A 14,025-nucleotide genomic window follows, 5' to 3' on the forward strand; every position below is an offset into this window, starting at 1 on the left:
TGACATGGTGATATGAATTAAAACTTAATTGCTGTCTTATATTTTTCATTTTTCAAATAAAATTTAAATAAATGTATGATATTTTTTCTTATTTTAAACCTGAAACATTGTTGTGTGTATTTACGTTACCCGTTATATTACCGGCATTTGTATCAGTGCATCAAATCATTTATGAACTGAATCATTGCTTTATATGTACATGTATGAAGACAATTCTATACAATATTGCATATGTGTTACTGAACTAGGCATTGCACACTGTGAAAAGTTAAATGTGTCAAGAACCGGGCTAATCCCCCTTTCCAAAAAAATCAACTCTCTCTCTCTCTCTCTCTCTCTCTCTCTCTCTCTCTCTCTCTCATGATTTATCAGGAAATAAACAATGGCTATCATCGATTTGGATTTACATGATTTAGATGCATGTATTAACGAATCTACTTCCTGCTAAATAGAATCAACAGACATTTCATGGAAACTATGTTATTCTATGATTCATTACACCAGACAAAACAGCCAAAATAAATGTGATCATTTCGATCGGTGTGATTATCTGCAGGTGCTAATTATGTTGTGTTATTATGCGCTTTAACTCAGGCAGGTTACATGGGTCCTCAACTTATTTTTTATTTTACAAATAACAAAACACTGTCATTTGTTAAAATACATGTAATAAGATATATAAGCGGTTTATCGGTATACGGGTCTAACTAGATTTGTGTCAATGTTGAGTCAGATGTATAGATAAAACCTAGTCTCCTCCAGCTTCAATTGATGGATAGGGTTCATTTCTAGATTTATATTATTTCACAAAAACAAAATAACTGATAAACACGTTCGGCCTCTGTCGTAAGCGCTTCAACCTAACCGCGATCATATGTATATGGAAACACAGCGCATTAATTAACCATGTAAAATGCGCGGTCCCCAAAATCATTTTAGAAGAGCAGATATGTTGCTTATGTTTCCCGGGAGGTAGGGGGTGGTCTGAGCCATATTTATTATTTATGCAAATTTAACAAATTAGATTTGTCCATGGAGGATGCAAAGGGGGGGGGGGGTGTCCAGATCCCCTCTAAATCCGTGCATTGGTTATACGGGTAGATTGAATGCTCGTAACTAGGTGTTTTTATGGGTGATCAAGTTTATTGATCTTCAGCTAAAAAGTGTGCAAATTTTTACTGACTTTTCTTTCTTAAATAATTATCAAAACTGAAGCCAACAACATAAATATTATGAAATCTGCCAGTTTCTTTTTTTCCCAAAAAACAAGGCTCAAATTCTCCTTCACTTATAAAGTTACATATAAATTTGACATTTTCATTCAAGGAAAATTTTATTAATAAGTTTAATAATGGTTTATTTCTTTATAATAATTAAAAGATACATTATTTAATACAATTTCACACCTTTTAAACTCTAGCGGGAGAAAGAACAATGGTTTCAGTACTTATCAGTACTTTTCAGTACCGTCAGTAAAAAGTGTCAGTACTTCTCTAAGTTTATCAGTACTGTCTAAGTTTGTCAGTACTTTTCTAAGTTTCTCAGTACCGTCAGTAAAAACGTCAGTACTTTTCTAAGTTTATCAGTAATGTCAGTACATTGTCAGTAAATGTCTAAGTTAATCAGTAAAAAATGGGAATGTCAGTACTTTTACGACTTAGCAGTGATCAGTAGGGGTTTTCTCCGTAAAACATAAGAATAAGATTCAAGCCCATAATTTGGTATGTTTTGGATATTGTGTATTATAATATTATCACAGTAATATGGAATATGGAAATAATGGCCTTATTAGCATTTACATATTTTACATGTATATTTGAATATTCAAATATCAAGGGAAATAACTCTAACTTGTATAAATTGATTCTACTAAAGTGTTATTTATAATTATTACGTATCCTATTATGCAAATCATTTATTGTCTTGTATTTGTTTTATAGGATCCAGTAATCATCATCATTATCAAGGTGAAACATCTTATATTTATTCGTGAACACTGCTTCCCGCTACATTATTGTCTTTAGGCAATATCAGCTATTGTATGAAAGGACACATTTCTTCTTTTTATTCTGATGAATGTCCTTAATTAGTAAATCATTTTCATATAATTTCATTCTGGCTTTTACGCAGGATTTAATTGGGAAGAAAAAATTAGTTAACTATAACCTGGTTTGCACGTCACAAGACACGTCACAATGCACCAACGTCAAAAATTACTAATCCGCTTGACGTCACATTTGAACTTTGAACAGATTAGTTTTTTGTTAATTTTTCAAAACATTTTTAAAACGTATATTTTGGTTAAATATTGTAAAATTTGAAAATGTTAAATATCGATAGATGTCCAACAAAACTTTAAGCATTGAATGCTTACTTTTGGATATCGTCGGTCCTATAACACAACAGGCCGTGCAGAGAAATTGAATGTCTCGCATTGTATGCCGCGGTCTGATAATTAACATAACTTCTTCCTCTAATGGGAATTCCCTTAAAAATCTTTCCGTGTATTTATTTCCCTTAAAAAACTTTCTGTGTATTTATAGCTAAGGCCAAACAGTATTTTGCTTTCTAGCAATAACAAGCAAATAGTTATGGAGACATCAGGTTCAGTACCAAGAGAAAACAAATTTGAAGAGAGACAAGAACAACCTAATGACAATCATCCGACAAGAAATCGGGAATTAACCGAGAGAAACGATAAGAGTTCGTCATCAAGGAAACAACATTTTGAAAAAAGGAAACACGTCGAGGACTCCTCCGATTCTGAAAATGAACAGTTGGTGGTAAGAAAAGCAGTTTCTTGGTGTGCAAAGCAAAGACGGATTTATTTGATAGACTTTTCAATTAGATTCAAACAATCATATTATAAATATCATATTAGCCGTTTAACCAATTTCAATTACAGCTCATGTGCAAACAGGTTATACTGTCTAGTTTTATTTTTAATTTTTACTGAGTTTAAAAAAACTATCAATCTACTTGAGGATTTAAATCATTTATTGTTTTTTTTTTTACCAAAGCCGACGATAATTAAAACCACATACATGTAACTATCAACATATTATATTATTCCTTAATTCGGAAATCAATTGACGTTTGACCTTCATTGTTTTTATTGTGTAAATAGGAACAGAAAAAAAATTACATTTATTATATTTCCTTTCTTCTCTGCGAACCATTTTCTTCAGTTAAGGTTGACGTTTACTCGTTTTTGGAAATTTAAGAAAAATCCCTAAAAATTTTACACTATGATTGAGATTTTCTTAATTGTGAAAATAATACAAATTGCCAAACTCTTCAACAAATAAAATACAGTTTATGAATGGAAGTGACATTAAATAGATACAAAGCATTAAGTTTACATTCACAAATTTTATAGATATTCAAGTCCGAATTTCTTCTATCAGTTTTCAAGTTCCTACCCATTTTTGATTCAATATAACAAAAAAACTGAATGTTGATAATGCTAAAACATGTATAATATTAAACTAAGTATATTGACCTTTTTCTGCTGGCATAAAATTTATACGAGGTAAATGATAAAATATTTGAGATATAGTGTATTTTTTGTTTTTCAGCATTTTTTAATATTTCTATAGTGTGTGCTATACGATTATCTAAAAGAAAAGCGAGATAAAACCAACAGAAAATATGCAAAATTATGTTAACTAACAAATAAAATCTTAACTTTAAATATGATAGTATTACCGAAAATATTTCAGTGAAAAACAAAATCTGAAAAATTAGCCCGAATTTCCTCTGTTTTGCTAAAAGTCAAACTTTGTTTAAGCCTAATTCCATAATATAGTAAAAATTTTGAGTTTTATTTCATTAATAATTCATTCTATAAATACTTTTTGTGTTTAGAACAAATTTTACCCATGACATTGAACTTTTTAACAATCCGGATTTGAGAATTCAAACCTTGAGAAACAACGTCCTTAAAGTCATATTCAGAACTAAAGACCGATTTTTGTTAGGTGTGTTTTCTCTGCATGACCGCAAAATTAAAGTGATTGGGAAAATATTGCATTACATTTTGATTTACATATTCTTAGCAAATTATATTCATTTGATAACGATGAACATACATTTTTGATATACTTGTTTACGTTAAAGTTTTACGATCAGGTTTACACGTAAAATTTTTATTAAAAAGTAGAGAAAACTTACAGAAAATTAACCACAGTATAAAAAAATGCCTTCGTAAACTGATTCGCCTTTATAATAAACCGTCATTCTAAGAAATCACCAGCAGAAAAACATGATTGTTAATTTAAAGAAAAATATAACTTACTGGTTGTGAGCTACATGTATGAAGTTCCATAATTAAAATCGAAAAAATAAGTTTTTTTAAATAGTTGTTATTCCAAAATAAAGAGTAACAGACATTTAACTCTCGATATTTCAATTCCCATGTATACTCATTAAAGGATGTCGTTACAAAACCATTTAGTTATACTTCACGAATGCTAATGAAATCTTAAAGGTACTAACTAAAGGCAACCATGGAATACATGTATATGTAACATCCTGCTCATCATCATTTTTTTATATCCAAAATACAGCTAATGTTTATTCAAAAGTTTTGATTAAGATTTCCATTGATCTAAGCAGGTTTTTTTGGATAACGACTTTAATTTCAGATAGCTGAGGTGTATGGATTTTTTTTTTCATTTTTATATTATCCTTACTTGTTTCAGAAAAGAAGTCTACTGATCAAACAGAAGCATCTTCAGGTTTATAAGCAAACAAAACATTACACAATATCATAAACTAAATAAACATATTACGCATAAAACAGATGAATAATAATGCATGGCAAATCAATTCATCAACCTCTAAACTTATGGTAACAATTCAATGAATTCTTTCAAAACGTTTCTATCATCATCCAAATTAACTACACAACTCAGCAAATGTTACCTTCTATCAGAGTAACAAGCGAAATGGCGTAGTGGCAACACTCTCACCTACAAATCTTAGGGTACTCGGATCGATACTGCATTGCAGAAACAAGTATTTTGGTTTGTTTCAGATATTGATTTTTCTCTAAGTACTCAATAATTAACAACATTTTTAGGAACTTTTTTTTAATCATTATGAAAGGTGGAAAGGCCTCCTATTGTTCCGTGAACAATTAGTCTACTTGTATTCGTATTATTTCATTCTGGCTGTAACGAAGACTTTGATTAGAAAGAAAAAAAGAGTTAAAAATTGTATAACCTGGTTTGCACGTCACAAGACACGTCACAATGCACCAACGTCTACAATGTACTAATCCGCTTGACGTTACGTTTGAAATTTGAAGAGATGATTTTTTTTAAAATTTGTCGAAACATTTTTAAAAGGTATATTTTGGTTAACTATTGTAAAATTTGAGAATTTTAAATATCGATAGATGTCCCATACAACCTTAAAGCTGACATGATTCCAGTAAAGCATTTGGTCGCCATATTAGTTTCGATCGCTCCTCTTATTGCCAATGGGGTATATATACCAGTTGAGAAAGTCACGGTCGGTTGCGTTCCGATCGAGGCACTCAGGTAGCACGGACTTCTAATTGCGTGAACTAACATTGTAGTATAATGTTTGTAATAAAGAATAAAGGAAACAACAATCAATGAAATACAAAATATATTTATTCTTTGAAAAGATTTCCAAGTTATCCATATTATTTTGGGCACACAGTGCTGTCTTACTTCGCATGCACATCGAACACGTGTGTCGTTCTTACAGAGTGCATAACATCTGCATCTTTTTGAAAACCCCGGCGTCAGTACATCCAACACAGTAGCTAAATGAAAGTAACTGCAAGAAAGAAACAACATAACACCGTTTCTATCCGTTCCTACATGTACAAAAACGCTCTGTTTCTAAACTCCATGCGATTATTGACATTGCTCGATCTGTTACAATGTGTGGTTTGAACACGGTCCACAACTATCGAGGAATTTTTTAAATATCTGCGCCTGGACTTCGGTCTGTCTTGTTTGTTGTTTATTGGATATATCTTGCTAGTGCAGTCGTTGTCATATTATTTTTCTTCCAAACGCGTTTCTACACGTCTTTTCGTCCAAGGTAACGTGTTCGGGTGTACGAAATTCCTGAATGCGGTGAAGCGTGAATAGTGCTCTCGGCCTTATATAGAGGGTGTGTTGCGATGAGCAGAACAATAGAAATCGACAACTAATATGGCGGTAGTCGGAAATTAAAGGGAAAAAATGCATATTTATGAATTCATGTCAGCTTTCAGCATTGGATGCTTACTTTGGGATATCGTCGGTCCTATAACACAACAGGCCGTGCAGACAAATTGAATGCCGTGCATTGTATGCCGCGGTATGATAATTAACATAACTACGTCCTCTAATGGGAATGTCTTTAAAAAAAAACTTTCTGTGTATTTGTAGCTTAGGCCAAACAGTATTTTGCTTTCTAGCAATAACAAGAAATTAATTATGGAGACATCAGGTTCAATACCAAGAGAACACAAATTTGAAGAGGGAAAAGAGCAACCTAATGACAATCATCCGACAAGAAATCGGGAATTAACCGAGAGAAGCGATAAGAGTTCGTCATCAAGGAAACAGCATTTTGAAAAAAGGAAACACGTCGAGGACTCCTCCGATTCTGAAAATGAACAGTTCAAGGTAAGAAAAGCAGTTTTTTGGTGTGCAAAGCAAAGACGGAATTATTTGAGTAACTTTTTAATTAGATTCAGACAATCATATTATAGATATCATATTAGCCGTTTGATCAATTTTAATCACAGCTCATGTGCCAACAGATACTAGTTCTATTTTTAATCTCTACTGAGTTTAAAAAACAATCAATCTACTTGAGGATTTAAATCATTTATTGGTTTTTTTTTACCAAAGCCGACGATAATTGAAACCACATAACTTTCAACATATTATATTATTCCTTAATTCGGAAATCAATTGACGTTTGACCTTCGTTGTTTGTTTTGTGTAAATAGAAACAGAAAAAAAATATATTGCATTTATTATATATATATTATATATTTATCTATATTGCCTTTCTACTCTGCGAAACATTTTCTTCAGTTAAAGTCATAGTTAGAATTTAAGACCGATTTTTGTTAGGTGTGTTTTCTCTGCATGACCGCAAAATTAAAGTGATTGGGAAAATAATGCATTACATATTGATTTACATATTCTTAGCAAATTATATTCATTTGATAACGATGAACATACATTTTTGATATACTTGTTTACGTTAAACTTTTCCAAACAGGTTTACACGTAAGAATTTTATTAAAAAGTAGAGAAAACTTACAGAAAATCAATCACAGTATAAAAAACAATATATTAGTAAACTGATTCGCCTTTATAAGGGTGCTTTGCATTAACCGGCATCGCTGGATTTGCCGGTGTTGCCTTCTTCGCCGAATGCTGGAACACGCGTCGCCGGCGAGCGATTGTGGCAACGCATTTTATCATTGCCGATTAGGAAACAATATGGCATATAGGTTACCATATTTTAAAAAACTGGTTATCTGTAACTAAAGTTTGTCCTACTTCATCGAAAAACATTAAAACTGCTAATAGCGAAAATTTCTGGACCAAATTTTGAGATGAGTATCAGTTTTAAGCTGCAATCAGCGAGGCAACGTTAATGGAAAGCGCCCTAAGAAACCGTCATTCTAAGAAATTAATATTACCAACAGAAAAACATGATTGGTAATTTAAAGAAAAATATAACTTACTGGTTGTGAGCTACATGTATGAAGTTCAATGATTAAAATCGAGAAAATAAGTTTTTTTAAATAGTTGTTATTCCAAAATAGAGAGTAACAGTCATTTAACTCTCGATATTTCAATTCCCATGTACACTCATTAAAGGATGTCGTTACAAAACCATTTAGTTATACTTCACGAATACTAATAAAATCTTAAAGGTACTAACTAAAGGCAACCATGGAATACATGTATATGTAACATCCTGCTCATCATTTCCTTTTTCATATCCAAAATACAATTAATGTTTATTCAAAAGCTTTGATATTGGTTTCCGTTTATATAAGCACGTTTAATGGGATAAAGACTTTAGTTTCAGATACATTTAGCTGAGGTGTATGGATTTTTTTTTCATTTTTCTATTATCTTTGAACGATTTTAACCAGGACCGGTTTTTTTATGATTTTTGTTTTAAAAATTCATTGACAAATTTTATTTGCTATCACATTTTGTGCAAACTTAGAATCAAGAACTTCAAAATTTGAAGTGCTGATTTCAGCAATATATTAATAAAATTATGATATTGCTAGGCAGAAAAGCCAATGTTGTTAACAAGTTTGAAATTAGTATTCGCTTTCAAATATACTGAATATGACTAAATAATAAATTCCATCAAATAAAATACTTTTCAGAAAATTGATATTGTTAAAATAATTCATAATGCCAGAAAAGGGAGATACGTCTTACCAAAATATCTTCCTTGCAAGATAAGAAATTAGTCATGAAAATGATATATGTAGTAGTGGACATCTTAATAAACAAAAACAAAAAAAATCATTGACAAAATTGTGTACACTGCAACCCCCTGTCCCCCCTTTAAATCGTTAAAGCAATGTTATTCTAAAATTTCTGCACTATTTGACTTTTTCAAATTTGGATAGAAAGGGTGTTAAGAAAGTTCGTTCCGTGATTTACTTTAGACTATATTCATTAATGAGCAATTCTTGTGTAAGTTTTTTGATTTTTAATAACCAGATAAGCCAACTTTGTTTTTCAGTACATTTTTAATTCTTTTTGGCATTGAATAATTTAAAGAAATCCAATGAGATATCCCTCCATGCTCGTTGAATACGGCGGCGTAATTTGTACATTGATATCGGGCGCGTATCCTTGTCGGCCTCACTGTCCAGAATACTCCAGAAATTTTCTATGCAGTTTTGATCTGGGGAATTGCCCGGCCATTCTTCTTTTGAAATAAAGTTTGGTAAATTATCTTTACACACATTCAAAGCAGCAAGAGATGTCGCACCATCTTGAACAAACGCAGCATGTCCTGGATATTGAACCAACTTTCGTTCATCAATCCTGCCAGTTTTTGTTTTTTTGTCGATTCAGTGCAGGTTTAAGTTCCTTTTTTTAAGAATGTTATCTACATAAAATTTTGCATTTATAGTTTTGCCGGATGGACCAATGTGTAGCTTTGACAAACCGTTAACTCCTATTGCACTCCAGATCATGACTTTGGCGCTTGACTTGATGCAGCTGACCTCGGGTACCTCATCCGACTGGAACCCCCACACAACATCGTCTTGTCGGTTCGAAACATGAAACAGTCATGTATTTTGTAGAACCGTCACTGAAGATGTATTTCTCCCAGTCTTAAGCTGTCAAGTGCTTCTGATCACGGGCAAATTTCAATCTTTTCTGTCGTTGTGTTTTCGCCAGAAGCTGATTTTTTGATCGTTTAAATCCCTTCCATGTTTTTCTTTTAAATTATTAGACACATTCACATGATTCACATTAAAGCCCGAGTTCTTGAGTTTTTTTGCTGCATTTTCTTGTTGATTTTCCTCTTTTGTATTTTATGTTATCGGCTTTCCTTTTTACTACCCGTACTATTTTCGACGGTCGGCCCGATCTCGGTTGGTTGGTGAGCTGTTTATTTTGCTCTCGCCTGCGTCTCCACTTTGTTACCTATCGCTCACTTTTACACAGTTGTTTAGCCACATCCTTCACACCCAACCCTGCATCTATTAAAGCCAAAGCCAGGGCTTGTTCGTTGACAGTATCGGAACTTGTGCAAGACGTCTGCTTTTTCACTGAACTCGTCATTTTGTTTGATGACGTAATAGACATAAATGTTTACATAGCTCTATGACACCACCAGAGAGTGCACATAGGGGGGATAACTGCTGATATGTTGAGAGAAATCCTCTAGTTTAACCAGTGTGAATTTGAAACTGAAATAGTGATTTTATCAATTTAATTTTTGTCAATTTCCAACGGAACGAACTTTCTTAACACCCTTTATATAAGTAACATTGATCACTTCACTCAAATACTGAGGGCATGAACTTGGTTGTTCCTGAAAAAATCTTCTGACAAATCCTCACAAATTCACAAGGTTTGATTATGTGTTCAACCAAAATCATATCCCGGGGAAAAGTTTTAAGTTGCTGTTTATTTCATTACATTTTTTGTATACATTTTCTTAATCAAATTCTGTGATGCTGTAATGCTACGTTATTGTATTGAGAAAACACAATTTACCTCATTAAAAACTAGCCAGGATATTTTGAAAATCATTATGTTAACATGTTTTTTGTTAGAGAAACTTTGAAATTACGATTTCTGATCATTATTACATTTTCATTAAAATTGCAATTTTTTCATGTTTAATTATGTTTTTTGAAATAAAATAGAAATCGTGGTGATATAACATACTTTGGATAATCTTATTATATTTAATTACAGAGGTCCTGTTTTAATCTAAACTTCGGCCAAGAAAGCGACCCGGACAAGGAACGAAACTATTGGCCATTCAAGTTTCAAAGTGACTCAGATGTATCTTGTTACCTAAACAGCATTGAAGAAAAAGCCCCCACGGTAAAGCCCGTTTATCCTCCAGCAACCTCTCCACCTGTTGCACTTGTGTAATTCCGTGGAATTTTATTGTATTGATCTAACTAGAGCAAGGAAAAGTTTTACGTTGCTGTTTATTTATTACATTTTTTATACATTTTATTAATCAAATTATGTGATGCTTTAATGCTACGTTATTGCATTGAGAAAACACAATTTACCTCATTAAAAACTAGCCAGGGTATTTTGAAAATCATTCTGTCAACATGTTTTTTGTTAGAGAAACTTTGAAATTTCTATTTTCTGATCATTATTACATTTTCATTAAAATTGCAATTTTTTCATGTTCAGTTACGTTTTTTGAAATAAAATAGAAATCGTGTTGATATAACAAACATTGATAATCTTTTGTTATTTAATTACAGAAGTCCTGTTTTTATCTAAACGTCTTCCACCCGGACAAGATACCAAAAACTCAGCCATTCAAGTTTCAAAGTGCCTCAGATGTATCTTGTTACCTGAACGGCATTGAAGAAAAAGCCCCCGTGGTGAAGCCCGTTTATCCTCCAGCACCGCCTCCACCTGTCGCACTTGTGTAATTCCGTGGAATTTTATTGTATGGATCTAACTAGAGCACGTTGTTCATGTTATTACATATTTTTAATATTATCTACTTATTTTCTCGAGACATGTTCAATTTTACCTCGCTGCGAGAGACAAACAGGGAAATAGGAATAAATAGAGTCATACACAGGTAAAATTGCAACATATGTTCAACATATGTTTAACATATGTTTAACATATGTTCTGAAACATATGTTCGCCATAAAAATCGAGCACCATATGTTAAACATATGTTCATAAACATGTGTTCATCATATGTTTAACATATATTAAACATATGTTTTTGATAACCATATTGTTACCATATGTCTATAAATATATGTTAGACATATGTTGAACATATGTTAATTTCATTTTTGTGTTTACTCATTTTCTTTATCTTTTGGGATTATTTACACAACATGTATCTCATATGTCATGCATATTTGAAAATATGCCGTTAAATAATTTTTTTTATTTTTGAATTCATTGTTGGTACAAATTTTCTTTCTGAATTACCCTCTTCAACTGATTATCCTGTTTTTACAACACTGAGTCTTTTAAAAATTGCATTAATTTTGCAGCTCCAGCTATCTGATGAAAAAAAAACAGAGATAAAAATACATATCATTTTTATTGTTGCAAATATCATATAGACAAGTTTGTTATTCTCCTGTGAATGGTTCTCACTCACTGCAGCTTTAATAGTTTCTGAAAAAGAAACAGAGAATGTAACACTTTTCAAGATGGTTTATAAGTTTATAAATGCCTATGTTGTTCCATTATTAAAATAAAAGTTTGAAGAGTATCAAGATCAAGTTGCAAATACAACATGATTTAAGTTTGTTCATTCTATTCCTTAAGTAAATTTTGTTGAAATCTATCATCATTGTAAGTTCTGGAGAGAGAGAGAGAGAGAGAGAGAGAGAGAGAGAGAGAGAGAGAGAGAGAGAGAGAATTAACAACTATATACCTGCATTAATCCCACTTTTTGTCCAACTTCTTTTTCGATGTGCTGTTTATCATTTCACAAGTCAAGTCTAAACTTCTGTCTAAAATATTAATACAAATGCAAGTAACCACAATCAGACCTTTTAAAATTTTGCAAATTAAGAAGTGGAAAACCATTAATATATTTGTGTTATGTTTACAAAGTGAGATTTTAAAATCTTACAAAAAATCATTAGAACTAAGAAAATTTTATAATTAGCATCAATCATACAGTCAGAGCCATGTTTAAATTTAATTACCATAACTTGTATAGAAAATGTAGTGCAGATATCTTTGAGCTCAGGACGAATATCTGGATCCTGGATCTTTCATTCATTCATTGTCTTCAGACTGCATCCAAGAAATCTTACAAACCTCTGCACTACTACATCCATTTGCTACAAATTATAATACTCTGTCAAACAGTGTTACTCATTATTTGATATTCATTGAACCTAATTAACTTTACTACAATAATATTACATGTTTAAAAAATAAACATCATGCTGCAGTTTTGAAGAAATGTAAGAAATTTTTGTAATTATGTACTGACTTCTTCATAATCTCTGGGACTGTGTTATTTGATGCCATCTGTGATGTGTCCACTAGTCACTGCATTCCTAAAATAAAAACACTTTTTTCAATTAGCATGTAATAAAAATTACACTATAAATACTGATAAAGATTTTTTTAAAAAGAAAAATAAATTGAATTCATATAAATATTTCAATGAAAAGATATAAATCATTGTACAATTTGTGTTGACACAAAATAATTCATTAGGAATTTCCCTGTGGGATTGTAAAGACTGTTTCCATTAATAACTGATTTAAAACAGCAATAAAAGACGTGCTCGTTGCTTTGCAATGAGCTTTGCTCTAGTTTTGGGGGCTACTTTCACTTTCCAAGTTTTTAAATGCGTCTGATCTTAATATATTTTTCAAATCTACTTTTTTATGCTTGTTTACCATTAAACTTGTAAGGTCTAAATAAACTATAGACAGTAAGCTGTTGACTTGTAGCTTTGTGTGAAGAAATTTACATACCTAACTTTTTCTGAGATATTCTACATTCTGTCATTCGTAAACATGGTAATTACAATAAATTCACTGTATGATTTATTCACTGTATTTTTATAACAATTTCAACAGCCTTAGAGGTTCAATTATAGAGCTGGTTTTTTAAAAGTTTAACAACAATGATGACCGTCGTGTCGGTTGCAGTTGTTGACATTACATTATTTTATACAGTATGGTTTTTCAATCCGACTTTTCTAGAAGAACACAACTACAGCCCGTAGATTGACTCATTGCCACTATATAATTTTAAATAGGTAAATAAAAACGCATTCTTACCTTATAAGTACAAGTTTAAATCCTCAGCTCCGTGACGTAAAATCTGACGTATGTTTATGATCACTAAATTTAAAACCGATTCAGGCTTAAATCCGGATTTGTTAACGAAACACTTCATATGAAAAAAAATGCATGGCTAATGTTGATTATATAATTTGTTTATACACGTATTCATTACTACATATCTAAAAATTTAAGCCAACAAACATGTTTAATCAACATAATGCAAATTGAAAACATATGCTGATCATATGTTTTAAACAAACATATGTTCAAAATATGTTAAACATACGTTGAACATATGATTACCACAAATATATGTTCAACATATGTTTTGAGTCTGTAATATGTTAAACGTATTTTTCAAACATATGTTAACAATATATTTCAAACATATGTTCAACATACTGTGAAAAATTCATATGTTCAACATATGTTCAACGTATGTTCAACATATGTTACTCGAAACATATGTTGAACATATGTTGCAATTTTACCTGTGATATATGTAT

General features: G+C 31.5%; 1 protein-coding gene and 1 long non-coding RNA gene across 2 annotated transcripts; one reads left to right on the top strand and one right to left on the bottom strand.

The window, feature by feature from the left end:
* Positions 1-2,549: 2,549 nt before the first annotated feature.
* On the top strand, positions 2,550-11,306 carry LOC136274303 (uncharacterized). The gene is made up of 4 exons (XM_066080753.1): positions 2,550-2,783; positions 6,414-6,653; positions 10,458-10,589; positions 10,991-11,306. Exons 1-4 carry the CDS (start codon positions 2,592-2,594, stop codon positions 11,162-11,164), a joined length of 738 nt encoding a protein of 245 aa, XP_065936825.1. The 5' UTR covers positions 2,550-2,591; the 3' UTR covers positions 11,165-11,306.
* A 477-nt stretch (positions 11,307-11,783) lies between these two features.
* LOC117691503 (uncharacterized) lies at positions 11,784-12,836 on the bottom strand. Its single transcript, XR_010712575.1, has 4 exons — positions 12,712-12,836; positions 12,419-12,556; positions 12,142-12,220; positions 11,784-11,879 (listed from the first exon to the last, which is right to left on the bottom strand). It is a non-coding gene; the product is annotated as an uncharacterized lncRNA (long non-coding RNA).
* Positions 12,837-14,025: the final 1,189 nt, after the last annotated feature.

The sequence above is a fragment of the Magallana gigas genome, chromosome 4, assembly GCF_963853765.1.
Source record: "Magallana gigas chromosome 4, xbMagGiga1.1, whole genome shotgun sequence".
NCBI lineage: Eukaryota > Metazoa > Mollusca > Bivalvia > Ostreida > Ostreidae > Magallana > Magallana gigas.